This window comes from Mytilus californianus, unplaced genomic scaffold (assembly GCF_021869535.1).
Source record: "Mytilus californianus isolate M0D057914Y unplaced genomic scaffold, xbMytCali1.0.p SCAF_5, whole genome shotgun sequence".
NCBI classification, from domain to species: domain Eukaryota; kingdom Metazoa; phylum Mollusca; class Bivalvia; order Mytilida; family Mytilidae; genus Mytilus; species Mytilus californianus.
Genome location: NW_026262701.1, coordinates 68,572,842 through 68,592,491, shown reverse-complemented (window position 1 = coordinate 68,592,491; position 19,650 = coordinate 68,572,842). Strand labels below are relative to the sequence as shown.

The 19,650-nt window shown below is 34.6% G+C and overlaps 1 protein-coding gene across 1 annotated transcript; it reads left to right on the top strand.

Moving 5' to 3' along the window:
• The first annotated feature begins 9,288 nt into the window (after positions 1 to 9,288).
• Positions 9,289 to 11,299, top strand: LOC127701363 (uncharacterized). Its single transcript, XM_052205258.1, has 2 exons — positions 9,289 to 9,388; positions 10,814 to 11,299. The coding sequence occupies exons 1-2, from the start codon at positions 9,304 to 9,306 to the stop codon at positions 11,203 to 11,205; spliced, it is 477 nt and encodes a 158-aa protein (XP_052061218.1). The 5' UTR covers positions 9,289 to 9,303; the 3' UTR covers positions 11,206 to 11,299.
• Positions 11,300 to 19,650: the final 8,351 nt, after the last annotated feature.

Sequence of the window (19,650 nt, the reverse complement as noted above, 5' to 3'; positions counted from 1 at the left end):
TAAATGCTTGTAAAAAACTTATTACGTTCAAGTTGTGCTTTTTTGTTTTGTGTCCTTTTGCTTCTACGTTTTTACCTGCGTCGCAAACGGCGAAAGCATGTTTAGTAACCGCTCGACTCTGTCCGTCATTCCGTTTGTCCGTCCGAAAGAGCCTTCGTGGAAAGTTTTTCTTGGATTCTATTTAAGGGGTTGATTTTATATTTGGTCTGCTGCTTGACAATATTGCGTTGTAGCGTGTAGGGAATTTTTACAATCGCCGTGCAGCCACTTTCTGTTTCCGCTCTATGTTTGTCGATAGTTGAACACTCATAGAACAAGGACAATTTTCGTCAATCTTTTCTGGGCTTCTATGAAAGGGAATAATTCATATTTGGTCTGCAGCTTGATAATGTTGAACAGTAACGTGTTATTAATTTTAACAACTGTCGTGCAGTCACTTCCTGTTTGCCAAAAGTTACAATTTTACAACACTCATTGTTCAAGTAAAATGTTCATCGAAGTTTTCTTAGCTTCCTGCTGTGCAGTCACTTCCTGTTTGCCAAAAGTTAAACTTTTACAACACTCATTGTTCAAGTAAAATGTTCATCGAAGTTTTCTTAGCTTCAATGATTTCCGGGAATGTGCAGTTATGCTGCAATAAAGATGTTACCTCATGATCAATCAATTGCATGAAGTGACGTAGACACATATTAGTCTTGATGATATCTCAAATACAAACACAATCATTTTTTGGTTTAAGAAAAAAAAAAATCAAAACGACACGTAATAAACTTCCTGCGTCCGAAGAGCTTCTCTAGATTACCTTCATCAGCAACGCTCAAAGCCGAATGTTTGAAGCCAAGGATATATAAGAACCGAAACAGACGAAGAGCTATATGACCAAAAGGACCTAAAAAAATAGCCAATCCGTGGCTTTGCCTGAGGGAGTTGAACCTTAGTTTCTTTATAATTTTAAAATGTATAAACGAACAATTTTAGAAAGGTTTGTTATAAACCATATCAGTATCGAAGTACTGACTACTGAGCTGATGATACCCTCGGGGACTGATAGTCCACCAGCAGAGGTATCGAACCAGTGCTGTAAAAAATGAAACAACGTTATTAATTTCATGCGTCCGAAGCGCTTTTCTGGATTAACCTTCATCAGGAACGGTCAAAGCCGAATATTTGAAAGTCAGAGATGTATAAGAACCGAAACAGTTGATACTGATGTTTATTTTTTTATTTAGATTTTTTATTAAGATAATGTTAGTGTTTAAAACTGATTTCAAACTGTATAGCACGTTTAGTTTACTTGTTTGTGCTTTCTACCTAGTTCAGTCAGGATTCTTTTTTCTTCAAAAACATCTCCCCATTATCCAACCGAATGTTTTCTATCATGAAAATGGAAGCCATTGTAGGGATGACTCGTTATTAATTTAGCTCTTGTCAGACCTATAATCCGACTGTCCCATAATTCGACAGTCCTATGACCCGACAGTCCTTTAATCAGACAGCACGATTATACAACTCATGTCACTTGTCTCTGAAATTATATTCCTATAGACATGTATCGTATGTATATAGGTATATTTTTTTTTCACAGAGATACGACGTTCGTGCCTGTGGTTCGACGCACATTTACTGCTCAAATTGAGTGGCTTTTTTGTCTTATTTCTATCTCCGTTTACATGAATTGCGCCATTCTATTGGTTTGTCGGTCCATATTCAGTTTGAACTTTCCCATGTTATCATATATCTGTTGCAGAAAGTTAGCCTGATTGCCCTGTAAAACATAAGAGTAGTATGCAAGGTGAAACACATGAGAGTCTTTTTTGGGATATTGGATACAGACGTGCAGCTGGTATTTCGACCCCCCCCCCTCCCCCATACAAAAAATATCCTATATTGATTATCACAACCCATTAAAATGTTTAATGGCAAAATCATAACCATTCATGAATTTCTCAATTAATTTTTTACATCTTTATTTGAAATGGATAAAAACACCATATATAATCGAAAGGTGAAAATTACTGACCCATTGACATTTTACCTTGGTGAATTGCAACCCATTGATATATTTGACTAATTGAAATGTGACCAATTGCAGCGGCACGCCTGTGTATACCTTCTCAAATAGGAAGATCCCGTTGTAAAACATCATGATCCCGTACTTAAATGAAATCAATGGTATATAACTATAAAAAGATGTCAAAGAGCCATTTTAAAGCGATGGTTAGAAGTATTTACAGCGTTATTAATTGTTTCCACATCCCCGCCACACCGAACAGTGGTCTCGTATAATTGAATCCTGAATCTGCGACTCCTGTATAGATAATCAATGTATAAAATACAGTGAAATACACCGTACTACATTTTGGATTTACTTATTGAACCTCGTATATTATCGAGGTTGTCGATATTAATCAATGCATGTGCACAACCTATATCGAATCCAATTCAGGACCAAAATAGAGATGTCAGTTCGTAACGCCATTTTATAAATATTTTAAATCAGTCAATATTAATTTAAACTGTGAAAAACTAACAGATTTATTTCTGTCAGTTGGTATCTTGTGAAGAGTTGTTTCATTGGCAATCATATCACATCTTCTTATTTTTATACAACAGATAAATCCTAACTAAAAGATTACATGATTTACATGTATAAATACAATTGGAAACTTATGAAGGAATTTTAATATTGGGGAATCTATTGTATACACTTATGAAAGATGTAACCGTTTTATATATTTCAATTCTACATATTGCTGTTGAAGACAATTTTAAAATAATCTCATGTTTTTGTAAAAAGTTTGCTTCGAAGGACGTCGTTAACCAAAATTATTTCATTTAAATCTGAAAGACAATAAATATACAGAATTGAATAGTTTCATACAAAATTTGTGTTTTGGTTAACAATGTCGTCTGTTTTGAAGCATCTTAAGTCATTTATGAATTGGTCACATGTTAAACATAAGCAAAATGGAGTTAATTCCTAAACTGCATGTATGAATCTATGATACAGAATATTTAAGTAAAGATTGGAGAACTGGAGAAAATAGCCTTTGTTTGAAATAAATCCAGGGGAAACTGACCCTATCTCTTCATAGAAGTTTTGGCGTATAAAATGGATGTCGCGTTATGAAACATTTGCAATTCTTTTGTATTGTTAATGGTCTTGTGTTTTATGAACGTTATCAGTACAGGCATATAAAAAATCTCATCAACTCAAAGAATTCAGAAATCACATGTACGGAATTTTGGACATGAAGATCATAAAAATTGGTCTTTTTTACCCAGAGAAAATTTAGAGCCTTAGTACAAGAGTTCTCTTGTTGAAAAGTTGAGAAATGTATATGATCTAGTTATAAGGTCTATTTTTCAAGAGTCATTTCAGGTCAAAGGTGTTTACCAAGAGATAAACTAATTATTTCAAGTATTAAAATAAATTTAGAACATGGAACTCGTACAAGTACTTAGTCTTGTTCGTCGGTCCTTCTGTTTTTAACTCGCCACTAAATGGTTCGGATTTTGGTCAAGTCATATTTGATAACTACCCGGTGCATTTGCAATAGTAAACCTTTTTGAACTGAAACGATAATTATCATCTGAACAGGTCTTAAAAGACTGAACAATAAATTATTAAGTCATGGTCAGTCTTTCAGTGAATTTAAAAAAACTTAACCACGGTGGTAAATTCAGTACTGTTCAGATATTTCTCTTGCAGTCAATGTTCAGACTGTTGAGTAGTTGTTGTTTCCCTGTACATAAATACAGCAAACTGAATTGTCTGAAAAACTAATGTGGCTCTTTTCACAAATAATCGTGAGCTATACTGAAATGTTCATGACTGACGAGTACTTTTTATCGTAAGATTTTTATGCCCCACCTAGGGGCATTATGTTTTTCGGTCTGTGCGTCCGTTCGTACGTCCGTCCGTTCGTCCGTCTGTCCCGCTTCAGGTTACAGTTTTTGGTCAAGGTAGTTTTTAATGAAGTTGAAGTCCAATCAACTTGAAACTTAGTACACATGTTCCCTATGATATGATCTTTCTAATTTTAATGCCAAATTAGAGTTTTGACCCCACGTTCACGGTCCACTGAACATAGAAAATAATACTGTCCTGCTTCAGGTTAAAGTTTTTGGTCGCTTCAGTTTAAAGTGTTTGGTTAAGGTAGTTTTTGATGGAGTTGAAGTCCAATCAACTTGAAACTTAGTACACATGTTCCCTATGATATGATCTTTCTAATTTTAATGCCAAATTAGAGTTTTGACCCCAATTTCACGGTCCACGGAACATAGAAAATGATACTGTCCTGCTTCAGGTTAAAGTTTTGGGTCGCTTCAGGTTAAAGTTTTTGGTCAAGGTAGTTTTTGATGAAGTTGAAGTCCAATCCACTTGAAACTTAATACACATGTTCCCTATCATATGATCTTTCTAATTTTAAAGCCAAATTAGAATTTTTATTCCAATTTCACGGTCCACTGAACAGAACATAGAAAATGATAGTGCGAGTTGGGCATCCGTGTACTATGGACACATTCTTGTTGTGAAATAAGTTGCTTGATAATACTGAATTGACTGCTAGAAAATATCTGAAAATTAAATTAGCAAGACTAAATCTTTTTAGTTTCAGACTAAAGTTCATTTACTAGTATTAGTTGACAGGAATTTGTTAAAAAGCTATTTTTTCATTGAAGATCAATATGTTCACATTTTTAAATAGTTTGTTTGTATTTCAAATTTTTACCAGTGAGAACATGAGTATCGTTCGATACCTTTAAATATGGGTAAAATTAGTTTCAATGAATGATAAAATAAAGTATATGTATCCCAGAACATCACTCTTCAAGAATGATTATCACATATTATTATCATTAGCGGTGTATGTTAAAAAGGTAAGTAAAGGCATCTTAGATCCCTTTTGCATATCCAAAAAAAATAAATATGTCTTAAGTGATAAAAATATCTTTGTACGCAGCAACCCTCTATCAAGGAAAACTTATAGAATTATGTAATTTCATTATAAAGATCAAAGAAGCTTATTTTTAAAACAGAAGGATTGCAATTTTTTTTACACTTTTTCGATTTTTTTTTTTTATTTGACGGTATGATTGTTAATGCGGTAATGGCTGTCAAATTCATGCCACACGAATTGTCAGAATGTCAAATTCTGTAATACTAAAAAGAGCGGCGAAAAATACCAAAGGGACATTTAAACTCATCGAAAATAAACTGACAACACCAGGTGCCCAGGAAGGGTAAGCATATCCTGCTCCACATGTGGCACACCCGTCATTAGCTCATGTTAGTACAAACCCCGTGATAAGTCAAATTCGGTAGGTAACATATCGGGAAAAAGGGGCGAAATTGTGGTTACGAAAATTGGAACATATCCGTCGTCATATTCCATAACGGTCAACCAACTCGTGATGGCGTCCGTAAAATTTACGAAGGAATGATTTCAAGTTCACCAATTAGAACTCTTGATTAATTTTCTTCCTTGTGAACAGGACCTTTGCCGGTCCCGCGGTCTTCTCGGCATTCTCGGGCCTCAAAAAAGTACTTTACGCAGAAAAGAAAATTGAAATACAATATATATATATAAATTAAATTAAATCCAAATTAAAGTCTCTCAACTAAACATTTTTCACAGATCTTTCACATAATAAACTAAATAATAATAACTTTAATATAATAAAATTGCATAACAGTCCATATTCATCAGGTCACACATTTTTAAAGAAATATGCTTGATCACTTTTCTTCGAAAGTCCATAAAAAGTTGAATTTTCTCTTTAATCATTGTCGTGTTTCCAAGGTAACTTTGCAAAACATTTGTTGTCGCGAAACTCAACTAACTGAAGATTCTTGGTAACTTTATATATAGTCATTCTCTTTTTTGTGCACTTCTTTAGATTCAATTCCTACATCTTTAAGCTTCCAAAACCTTTCTAAGTCGTGTTCCTCAGTTTTATGTGAAATAAGAACATTGAAAATATTTGACGCTGTTGATAATTGTGATTTTCCTGAATGTAACGGTCCAGAAAGTAAGTACCCTAGTTTGATTTGATTGTGGTGGGTCCGTTTCCGCGTACATCTATATCCTCAACTATTTCCCAATAAAAATCGGCTCTAATTAATAGTGAAATTTCAAAGGTATCCTTTTGCATAACTGGATGTGCGAGCTTTAGTCAAATGGTTACTGTTCCTGTTAATGTAACGAATTAGGTTCTGTAAAGGCGTAGCTATTGCAGGAACGATTAAAACCTCTATTGGGATTGTATGTCCAGTTTCAGTTTCAACATATACTGTGGCGTTATCAAGTCACCTAGAATTCATGTTGGTTTCTCCAAATGAAGAAAGTTGAATATTATCGGCTTCTTCTCTTTGCAGGTTCAGTTTACGCGCAAGACTCTCCGTTACAAAAGACTTTGGAGCGCCTTCATCAAACAAAATGTTCGTATTTGTGCTATGACGATCTGACCAAACGGGATCCACAGCGGTTTTCAGCAGTACATTTGAGCGAAATTGTGCTGACGAGTGTAAAATTGTGGAGAGTTCTTGTTTCTCGTATTCTTGGCAAGATTTACTACACTTGATGTAGATGGCGTACTTTCATTCTTACAAGTGTTTACAGTATTATTTGTGTCAGTAAAACGGTTGTTACTTCTCTTGTCAGTGTTCACGGTGTGTGCAACTTCACTACATAAACTTGTGTGGTGTCGTTTACTACAGTTACGACATGAGCTTTTCGATTTGCATTCCCCAATGCGATGTGTACCGAGGCAGTTGAAACATAAATTGTTACGTTTAATGATAGCGATGCGTTTTTCTGAATCGAGTATTTTCGGACAATTGCCTGAATTGGTAGGCGAATGAATATCTTTGCAGAAAATGCACGGCTTAGCTGTTAAATGCGGGTGTACATTTCTAGTAGTGAAATTGTGTTTTCTTTGTGATTTAGCACCGGCAAAAAAGGTTGAAGTCGAAATATCACTTTCTGTCTGCGTTACTTGTCCGTGTTCCATAATTTGTATCTCTTTGCGTATACTTCTTCGAAGATCTGATAATAGCCAATTTGTTGTACCATGTTCCCGATGCTAGAAGTTTTCTGCTTTCTATCAAGGAAATAATGATTGGAAATGCAAACCCTGGAATATCGTATTAACTGGGAAATATATACTCCATATGCAGGCGCTGCTGGAATGTTGCTACATAGAAATGTAAAAGTCACAATTGAAAAGCTGAATCCTCTCTTTTGACGTAAAGTTTTGTTTTCAACCGGCCCTCATTGTCAATTTATATCTTAACTGAATCTGGTGTATCCTTTATCTCAAGTTTGATGGGATAAATGTATATATGAATCACAAAAGTTTCATAAGAGTCAATAAACAATGAATGGATAAAACACCGTATCAACATATCGTGTGCATCTTGGGACTGAACGCCATTTAACTGTCTGCATGACTTGTAAAGAATTCAGATGGGAACATAATAAATATAGTCATAAATAGACAGACATGGACTGCACGTGTATTAGTATAACCATGATTTCTTCACTTTTGTTTCATTTGATATGATAAATTACAAGATAGAATAGGGACGAAAGATACCAGAGGGACAGTCAAACTCATAGATCGAAAACAAACTGACAACGCCATGGCCAAAAATAAAAAGACAAATAGATAAATAATAGTACAGATGACACAACATAGAAAACTAAAGACTAAGCAACACGAACCCCACTAAAAACTGGGGGTGATCTCAGGTGCTCCGGAAGGGTAAGCAGATCCTGCTCCACATGTGGCACCCGTCGTGTTGCTTATGTTATTACAAATCCGGTAAATAGTCTAATTCGGTAGGTCACATTCGTGAAAAGGGAAGGGTATTGTAGTTACGACATAAGGAACATATCCGATATCATCTGTGAAACGGTTATTCCATAACGGTCAACCAACTCGTGATGGCGTCCGTAAAATTTACGAAGGGATGATTTCAACTTCACCATTTGGAACTCTTGGTTTAATAGCTCCCTTGTGAGCAGCAATCCTCTATCAAGGAATAACTCTTTTAATCATCAGTATAAAATGATTAACTAATCAAGTATGAAATAAGAACAGAGAAATTTATAAAAAAAAACAATGGGATTTGAAGTATTTAAACATAAACCCAATACTCATTTATTTCCAGTCAAACGTAATCGCGGTTTGAAGAAATTTGATGTTCTGTAGATTTCAATTTAGCTATCTTCCTTAAAATTTATTACTTCTTCTAATGAATATATGTTAATAGCTAGAGTGTCTACTGCATAACTTTGTTACTTTCTTATATTTGCGTATTAATTTCATAGCCAGAAATTAGTAGTACTTTTGCTAATTAATATTCATAATATGTAAATGAGAATTGTACCACGTGATAATAGTTTGAACTGGACTGGCTTGATATCATTAAAATCTTTAAAACACGGATATTATAAGTTGCCCGTCACAGAGTCTTTGTTTATAATCACTCTGATATTTTCGTAAAGTTGTCAGGCGGTCAAAATCAAAACAATGAACGCGAATTTAGTGAATTTTTCGTGTTCTTCTTGAAATAGGTGCATTTTAACTTTACGTGGGAACCTAGAGTTCAACGACTTCACATACAAGGTTTGGACTTGCTTATTCTTTGGACATTCAAGTTTCAAGTTTCATCTCCGCAACCTGTTTTTGTAATGACCTTTTTAGCCAATTTTCAACACAAAGTTTGCAAATTTGACGTTTCAGCCATTTAAATTTAGCCTGTATTTTATACTGCAATGTTAAAAGCCTCTCGCTTCGATTTTTAAAATAGCTCAGGAACCTTGATTTTTGCAACGACAGTCATTATGTTTCGTTTAAATGGTGTATATTGTTGTGTATATTTATTTTCTGTCCCCGAAATCTGTCTATCACTTAAATTAAAGTTAAAACAGACATTTTTTTTTTCAAAATTCCCTATCATTTCAATATAATTTCCGTGACCCGTATCCGATTTCTTTAGTATAGTATTCAAATAAGCAAAGTGGCGTTGATTTCTGGATATGTTGTTAATTACTATTCCCATGCCCCTGTTGGGGTCTTTGAAAAATAAAAACTTGAAACTTGAAACTTGTAGTAGGATATATAGGTTATAGAAAGTTTCAAAATAATTAAGTCCTTCACATTTTCAAGGTAACTTAAGGAATGTAGAAAAATTTTATCAATCATGCCTTATCATATCTGAGATAAACTAGTTTTATGTTATATATAAGCTTGTTCGTTTGCTTAGCATAGACAAAAACCAAACATTGCAACATGAATTTCTTTCAGTTTGTAGTTGTCGGTAGTTTGGCTGTAGCATGCTCGGCACATTTGTGTTTATTAAGCCCTCCTCAGCGAGGTAAGTGATGAATATTTTTTATCTTAATCAGATTTTTTTTTCTTAACGTAATTGTAAAACATCGGGCATGACTTACTTTAATAATAACAACTATGATTTTCAACTTTGTACTCTTTTAGGCCTTTTGACTTTTTAAATTTGAGCCTCACTGACGAGTCTTTTCTATACGAAGCGGGCGTCTGTCGTACAAGACTATAAGCCTGGTATCTTTTATGATTTGCTGAGTTATTTTTACTTGTACAAAATTTTTATTGTCTGACAATGGTAAATCTTTGATTACTTCATATTTAATTTTAATACATATAGCAACCTATTTCTGGTTTAGCAATGATGGCATGCTAAAATGCTGCTGTCATGCCTTTTTGATTGTTTCTTTTTTCTATTTTATTTTTGTGTTACTAGCCGGGCACCATTAATGATGTCTCGTTCATCTTTAATTGTGTTTTTCATGCAAGATATGTCAACGAAAATATCGCATGCCAATTCTTCCTATCTTTTTTCATGTACCTTCATTGCACTTTTAAAACAATAAAAAAAAATAATAAAGATAAATTCACAACTTGAAAACACTAAAACACACAGTTACCAATATTAGTCTTTGCAAGTTTGTATATGCTTGGGTTTTACGCTCTGTGGAAACTAATATTCGAATGCAATACAATAAACATTCCTCTAAAATCCAGCTGGATTGAAAAAAGTTAAAATATGCTCAATACTTACTGACCATGTTAATATGACGAGATAATTATAACTGACCTCATTTTGTTCAGTTTTTGGGAAAACACTTCTTTTTTTGTCATCAGCATATGATCAGCTGAACAAAAATCAATTTTTCTATCTTTTCCCTAGGTTAAGTTTTATTTTACTCTATTCTGTAATACTTTTGTATAACTGCTGTTAAATATCAAGAATAAATATTGCTCATTACAAAAAGATGCAAGGGGAAAATAAAAAGTAAAAAACTTTAGTAAAAGTAAGAAATACTCCTTGAATAGAATAAAAAGACAAACTTTAGTATGTCAAGCTTTCATAGATATTTAGCAACATTTAACCCCACAAAAAAAATGAATTAAAGAGTTCCGGAAATGTTCATTTAGCAGTTCCTGTCCCGCTAGTGAAATCCGTCGAATTTGTCTAAAACATAAATCTCAATACAATGTTCTGAAAAAAAATCAACGACGATGTATAATATATAGTATAAATCAAATATTAGCTATCTTTACTTCTGAATATCAATTCAGACGGTTGTTGCCATGAACGAATGTAAAAGTATTCTGCTTATTAATTCATATCAATCTATATACTACAAAGACAGACAAGTCAAGTATCCATAAAATGTAGATGTGGTCTATATGTATACAACACCTCATTTGAGAATAGAATTGGACATTTTTAATTAAGCCTTAAGTTTTTTGGTTTTTGTAGGTACAATGATGGGTATTAACAAAGCAGGTGCTAATGATTGCGGTTTAACTACTTCACCGTGTGGAGGTCGAATGGCGGGAATGAACCCAACCTACTACAAAACTGGAGAAAATGTTACAGTTGTCATTCAGAAGAATCTTGATCATTATTCAAAACCTACTCCTGGAAATTTTAAAGTCAACCTTATGATGGACAATGCCTCCACAGCAACAGCTACTGCAACTATAATGGATATGGGTGAACCATCTTTGTCTTTGTATTCTACTTCCATGATGATTCCAAACACAGCAACGAAAGGAAAATACATGATCCAAGTAGTGTACAACACGATGAATCCAGATACAGGGGTTCCACCACAGTTTTACCAGTGTACAGATGTAATGCTCCATTAAATTTCTTTTCTTGGACAATACAGGACTATTGGTTTTAAGGGGTAACGAGGGAAATAGATATGTAGTAAAATTTAATAAAAACACCAAACAGTCATTATAGTGTTTTTGTTCAAAAATGCTTTTGTGAGTACATCGAAGAAAGATATTATCCATCAATAACAAATTAGTTACGCCCTCCTTGTTTTAAAAACAAGGTATACGCATAACTAGACTATGGTTGGCTGTCTTTTGTAGCAGGGTAAATTCTGCTGGAGATTAAGGGGTGCGGGCCACAATCATGCTCGCCGATTACACTTCATTTGCTGTGAGGGAAATAAATATGCAATGAAATATAAATAATGGCATCAGTCGTTAAAGTTTGTGTTTTAAATGCTTTTGTTAGTACATATAAGAAAAATATTATCCATCTAGAACTTTTAAGCTACGCTTTTCTTGTTTAAAAAAAAAAGGAGGGTATACGCATACTAAAACTATATTCTTTTGTAGCATGATCAAGTCTGCTAGAGATTAGGAGTGGAAAATATAAATACTGATGGAAAAACATAATATCCATTAAATAGTTATTATGAATTCGATTTATTTTAGGTTTAACATGCTTGTAAAACGGTTGTTGAAATTGAGAGTTGCTCTTCTTTGCTTATTTCTATTCTAAAATATTACCAACCATTTTGTATGAGGCAATATTATCCTAATGCTACTCGTTTGTATTCACTTTTTTGATTGGATGACATCATATATTTTGATTTTGAGGGTGAAAAATTCATGGTGTACCAGTCTGTATCTAAGAGAGGCCGCCATTTTGAATTCCTTGATTAATTGGTATGAATTTTTTTTTTCAATAATAAACAAAATAAACAAAATAATATAAAATCTCACCTAAATTTCTTCTGTTTGTCGCAGCGTCTACTGTGACTTAAGAGCTACACCAAAGCGTTGACTATTCGGTGTTAAAGACATGTGGGTCTCTGATGCTCACTGTTCAATCTATTCACCACTTTCTAAGACTTTGTGCGAGATAGAACCAAGGCATAATCTACAGACACTTGTCTACCTGTTATTGACCTCTAGATGCCGTTTAGTCTTTTGTATGGTTGTTGTCTCGTTAATATTTTTAATTACATCACATTTACTTTCATTCATTTGGGTATCAATTTCGAATAAATTTATAAATCCGAGTATGGAATCAAACGAGTAAATAAAGTTGATGGGGGCGGACTGCGTAAGCATCACTCTTATGTCATCAACAACAAATTCATAGTGATCAACAATTATTCTTCACTCCTTACGAAAGATATTTAAATGTCTAAGAAGTATCAGCCTTAACCTGATGTATTTGCTTACTGATATGGTCTTTCAACTACTTATCACAAACGCAAATGGTGAAGACAAAATAATAAATGATGCGGATATAAAGACAAGCCCATGGTACGACAGTTTGGTATGACGACACACTATTCTGAATAATTTAAATCATGTACGCTCGAAATAAAGTTCGGAAAACAAATGGTAGTAAAAATGTTGAGAGCAAAAACAATTCGAAAGCGCCTCAGATGAGTCAAAAAGTTATTATTGTCAACTTTAAACGAAGGAGTTGCAACATTAGATCCAAAGGCCCGAACTATCGTGACCCTAAATCCATCAATTGGAAACACAACTTCAAAATACTGATGGATTCAGTAGAGGATTTTGCCAGGCAATGGATTAAACGCGAGAAAGAAGACGTAGATACTCTTTCCGAATGGATTACGCTGTGTGGTCGTTGATACAAATCAGAATTAAAACACTGAATTGGTCTATGAATACCTATGCTACATCAATCTTTAATGACCCAAATTTTGCAAAACACCTGTCCTACCACCATGACAAATATAGTGTTGTCTCCGCAGATAAAGCCAATAACAACATCGTTTTTGTGCTTAAATCACATTACGTAAACTGTTTAATAAATGAATTAGGTATTGATAATTCATTTGGAAACTCAACCTATACCCCCACGACACTAAATAATCATAGGTCTGCTCTATGTTTCTTTGAAATTTCAACCAAAGATGAAGAACTGGATCTTCCTTCACTGTATTGAATACCTAAACTACATAAGTGTCCTTACAAAAAACGTTATATTGCTGGGTCTTCCAAGTGCTCCACGAAACCTTTCTAAATTATGAACATCAATTTTATCATAAACAATGCCGGGCTTCAAAGTTATTGTAAAAATACCTATTCTAGAGGTGGTGTGAATCAGATGTGGATACTAAAAAATCCAAAGATCTTTTAGAGTACATACTATCTAAGACTCTTTCATCTTGCAATTGTATTATAACATTTGACCTTCTACACTTTACACAAATATTCCTCATTCCAAACTAACTGACAAATTGAAATAGTTTGTCCTGCTTTGTTTCATCAAAAAGAATGGCCTACGTAGATACAAGTTTCTTGTCTTAGGGAGGGATAAATCATACTTTGTAAAAAATCACTCTGATTCAAACAAAAAAATCTCTGAAACTGGCATTATCAAGATGCTTGATTTCTTGATTGACAACATATTTGTTACGTTTGGAGGACGTGTTTTCACCAACTGGGAACCAACTGTGCTCCTCTTCTTGCCGACTTGTTCCTTTATTCATATGAGAATGACTTCATACAGGAACTTCTTAGGAAGAAAGAAGAGAAGTAGTATCCTTTAACTTCACTTTCCGCTATAAAGATTATGTTCTCTCACTAAATAATTCAAAATTTAGTGACTATGTTGAACGCATCTATCCCATCGAACTTAAGATAAAGGATACAACAGATACAGTTAAGTCTGCCTCATATCTTGACTTACATCTAGAAATTGAAAATAATGGTCGGTTGAAAACAAAACTTTACGACAAAAGAGATGATATCAGCTTCCCAATTATGAACTTTCCATTTCTATGTAGCAACATAACAGCAGTGCCTGCATACGGATTATATATCTCCCAGTTGATACGATATTCCAGGGTTGCTGCTCACAATGAAGCTATTAAACCAAGAGTTCCAAGTGGTGAAGTTGAAAACGCCCCTTCGTAAATTTTACGAACGCCATCACGAGTTGGTTGACCGTTATGGCATATCCGTTTCACTGATGACAACGGATATGTTGCAAGTGTGGTAACTACAACCCGTCCTCTTTCCCCCCGAATGTGACGTACCGAATTATACTTATCAGCGGGTTTTTACTAACATGAGCAAGACGACGGGTGCCACATATGGAGCAAGATCTATTTACCCCTCCGGAGACCTGAGGTCTCCACCCAGTTTTTGGTGGGGTTTGTGTTGCTCAGTCTTTGGTTTTATATGTTGTGTTTTGTGTACTGTTGTTTGTCTGTTTGGCTTTTTCTTTTTCTTTTCTAGCCATGGCGTTGTCAGTTTGTTTTCGACTTGTGAATTTGAATGTCCCTTTGGTATCCTTTGCCTCTCTTTTTCATTACAATTACATAAGCTGATATAAGCTAGGATTTTTAAAACATAACGACTGTATATAAACACTCATGCTAAATTAATCTTCAAAGACTCAAATTTTGCTAAGCACCTGCGCTTCAACGTCGCACTTTATTTGGCCTTTTTAACTTTTTTGATTCGAGCGTCACTTGTAAGTTTTTTGTAGACGAAACGCGCTTCTCGCGTAAAAACTTTTAATCCTGGTATATATTATGAATTTATTAACCACTATGACACATGTGTTGTTGTCCGCCAGTCATGACCCTCAACAATATTTTGTGTGTGAGTGTTAATTATATCATACAGACTTCTTAATATAGGAAACACATATACTCCAACGACACTTATCATAAGTGTGTTTATATGTTTATATATGTTCCTTCGGAATTACAGCAACATCGGCCTTCTCTATACTAGATTCCCTAATCACTTTATTGTTTATAAACAACGTTAAACGGCTGACTTTGTTAAACGCACTACAAAATCTAAATCTCTTTGAAATAAGTAATCTTTATTCTATCAGGTATCAAAACCTGTCTTCGCAGTGTCAAAGTAACTAATGTAATCAATATGAAACGACCTACTTTAACAGCAACGTACATCAGATGTTGATACTACACAAATTCAAAAACAATATTACCCCCTCGGCATGCCAAGGTATAAAGTATTGGCCTTCATGAACCTTTATTCGTGTATTCCTAATTCATAACTTATAGATAGATTGAACGATTTAGTCCAATTTTGTTTCATAAGAAAGAATGTGGCTAAAATAGATAAAACTGTTGTAGGAAAGGGTAGATCATACTTTGGCTATTATTTTAGGTCATTTTTTATTATATAGCTCTTCAACTGTTTCGGTTTTATACATCCTTGGCTTTCAAATATTCGGCTTTGAGCGTTCCGGATGAAGGTAAATCCAGAAAAGCGCTTCGGACGCATTAAATTTATAACGTGTTGTTTTCATTTTTTTTGACTCGTATAGCAATTCTGTGAAATACTTTTTATTTAGTATTTTTGGTGTACGTGTTTCCAACATACAGTTATCTGTCCTAATAGAATTAACTGTGCTTGCAATTTTATTCATATGAGAAAGACGCCGTAACGGATTTCTCAAAAAAGAATGCTTCGCTATAGAGCATTCTTTTTCGAATTATTCAATCATCAGTAATTATGTTGATCACATCTATCTTAAAAGTTTAACACATGATCATGTAGGTCCGCTTATGTTGAGCAGATCCGCTAAACATAGTCCTTGTAAAACGTCTGTTCCTAAATTGCGTCAACCGAAGCACAAGAAAAATCTGTCTAACAGAAGGCAAACATGAGAAAAAGTGCATAGGAACAGAAGCCGTTTTAAGATTTGAAATAGGATTGAATGGATATAAAGTTATATTAAATTAGTCACTTAAGTAAAATACATTTTTTATTGTATTTTGTTTTGTTTTTATTAGGTTATTTTGAGGCAACAATAGTTTATCGATGTTCAAAACTCGAAAATCCAATTCTTAATATACAATTCATTACAAAAAAAACTGAGGACATTGCATAAACTCTTAAAGGATCGAGACCGAGTGCATCGAGTAGGGTAAGCGTCTCATGTCATGCACGCGTCCTGCGAATCAACATTCAGTCAACATACCACAATAGGGTATAGGATATAATCAGTTTCATTTGAGATCAGACGACTATTTTTAGCATCAACAGATCCAAGATCGGGAAAACATGTCGCTTGTGCGCATAGGGAGACCAAGTCATAAGGATAGTTACAGTTTAGTTCAGAGATGCGATTCAATTAAATGATGTTTATTGTAACCTATTAGTTCTGCTCAACTTTGAATTTATGTGGCAAACAAAAGAAAAAGGCATGACGTAAAGGTTATTGATGAGAAAATTTACGAAAAGGTTCAGCTCACAATAAGTAGATATAAGAAGATGTGGTATGAGTGCCAATGAAACAACTCTCCATCCAAGTCAAAATTTATAAAAGTAAACCATTATAGGTCACAGTACGGTCTTCGACACGGAGCCTTGGCTCACACCGAACAGTAAGCTATAAACATGATAAAGGGCCCCAAAAATTACTAGTGTAAAACCATTCAAACGGGAAAAACCAACGGTCTAATTTATTTTCCATATTTTGTTTAAAATTAAATGCTAATTTAAAGTCACTATCCATGAAATTAACATAACATAACAAAAGTAAATGGTATTCCTAAATCAAAACACGTTTCACATTTGATAAGTTACCATAGTATAAGATCATGCTGAAATTTGTATATTTATAAAATTTCACTTCATGTTCCTTGTTTATTGTTAACTCTACGGTCTATTTTGTTGGTGTACTGTTTTAGACATTGCAATTCTCCTAGCTGCATAGTAAAATACCATCCATCCAAGCTCATCTTTGCTGGAGATAGTTGTAACCTTGGTTTTAGTGCAATTACATAAGGTAGCACTCCACAGTTAGAAAATAAATTTAATATTGAACCACAATATGTTTAATCATCTTCTACTCCTGGCTTCAGTAATACATTAAGGAGGCTCCCGCAGGGCCAAAAACGACCTGCGACCTCCGGGCTTTTTAGAGGCGATTTCCGACCTGAGGGCCTTCTAAAAACAACTTGCGACCTGTAAAATTTGGAAAAAATGACCTCCGACTTCACCCACGCTAAAAACGACCTTGCCATTTTGGAATCATGTTTTAAATTTTCAAAGCCATCAACAACTACCGCAGAGAAAACTACAAAAAATTCGATAATCCGGAAACTTGACAAGTCAGAGTATACTTCAATGAACGAAGAAGACTGTGACCATTTTCATCTCAATGAAGATGACTACAACATTCTTCTTGATCAGTGTCAATTGGTTCGCCCTGAAGAAGAATCCGACGAGGACGAAAATGAGACTGACAATGTTGACCGAGTTGTTCCTCGGAGAATTGTGTCGGAAAACTACTTTCTTCCCACTAGTAGAACTAGATCGGGAAGAACAATCGGCTGGCGTCATGACCGATTAGGATGGTAGATCTGATAAAATAAAATGCCCAAATCACATGTCTGTTATTATACATAAACTGCTGACTGTTGGTCCCATCAACCATGGTCAGCCGTACTGTTCTTCCAGCTATCTGTCACACTTTTGTCTACTTTATTATACTCCACTACACGCAGTAGAGAAGTATTACATGGTTAGGTATCCGTCCGTACTCCCATCTGTCTGACCGTCCCATGGTGGTATCCAGATGAAAACTTGAGAACGGATCAAAGATTTATTTCATTTGTTCCCAATTGTTTAGCACTATAAAGTACAAGTTAAGTTCGATTTTCATCTTAAATCAACATGCAGTTTTCAAATAATCAATTTTGAACTATTTGTGACTCTTTTTGTATCTATAGTCAGTTAGAAGTCTTCGTTTCTTTGTTTCTAGAGCCTGATAAGCTATCCAATTGTCAAGTTATGATCATTTTTGGACCATTTTTGTTTCTTAAAAAAGATTTAAGTTGGTCTGGGTTATTGCTTCAAATACACTATGGACACTATGGGCGATGGTCATCACTAGTGCATAAGGCACTAGCTACTAGCGTCTCTGTGTGTGGTTCCAAAGAGACAAATGTATCCAAGTAAGGTTGATGATCAGTTTCATGTTTTATGTCCCGACAACATTGTTGCGGTAAATATAGTTTTTTCAGTCTGTTCGTTCATCCGTTCGTTCGTCAGTTACACTTTGGTTTACCTTTGCGTTTAAGAGGATTTCCTAAAAAGTTTCAAGTCGAATCCATGAAATTTTGTACCGTACTCTTTATTTATCATGATATGGACTAACAACTGTGTAAAAATGGGGGAGTTCCATCGAAAATGGAAATAAGCGCAGAGCGTGACACCCCTGTCTTCAAGACATTTCCTTGTTGCCATCAGTCTTTAAATCGTGTTCAAAGTATCTCAGTAGGTAAATCCAGCTCTACATCCCGGGTGATTTCAGAAGAGTTCTGGGACTTGCTCAATATGAATATTGTGTTGGATTAGTGAAATACTGAATGTTTGGTTGAAACTACTGTCCTGAAAAATCGAAAAGTTCAAGTCCTGTTTTGGTCTCAATATGGAAAAGAACGGATATGGGTAAATGGCACGAAGACATCACATATTGATGATTAAATGCCACACAAAAATAAATCTAGAGCTGACGACATGAACTTCAATAGAGCAGGAACTTTCCACTTACAGACAGCCATCTCTGGATGGCCTCAAACAAAACAAGAACAACCGAACCAAAGGGCACAGCAAAATGTCCAAATATCTAATTTAAAACTAAAAGGTTTAATCAGGAACATATATGTCCCTTGTTTAATAACACAAGAATCGACACAACAATGACTTAAATGGATCCTTTAAATATAAAAACGACTTCCGACCTCTATGTTGGAAAAAACGACCTGTGACCTGTACATTTCCCTTAAAAACGACCTCGCGACCTTGCGACGAATTTAAAAGCGACCTTGCGACCTCAGGGGGTACCCTGTGGGAGCCCCATTAAGCTAACTGTTTGTGTCATATATGTGTATATGCATGTAATCAGTATCTTCCATAAATTTGATTTTCAAAAGTTAAAATGGTGAAACATAATTCCTTTTTTGTGTATCCATGGCAACATTCTGCATTTTTTTACCCTAAAATATTGTAAAAAGGGGGATGAAAATGTCACATATTCCCCCATAATGTGGTTCAAGCTAGAATTTAAATCCCTTTGAGTGATACATTTTCTGAAACTATTGACAATAATCTACCAAATGAAAAGTGGGTGTCTTTCGCCTCAATTTTTCGTAAAATTTAATCACAAAGTTCGTGTTACAATAATTTCCGGACTAATGTCAAGTATGGATATGAAAATACGGACTGTCATACAGACAACAGCCCATAATACATACATTACACAATCTTGATGTTCCTATAAACCCACTATGAAGGCTATATTAATCTTCAGCT

Excerpts from the sequence above, each read along its gene's own strand:
- LOC127701363 (XM_052205258.1), top strand. The coding sequence starts at position 9,304 with ATGAATTTCTTTCAGTTTGTAGTTGTCGGTAGTTTGGCTGTAGCATGC. Across the intron at positions 9,389-10,813 it reads ATTAAGCCCTCCTCAGCGAG|GTACAATGATGGGTATTAAC; the intron begins GTAAGTGATGAA and ends TGGTTTTTGTAG.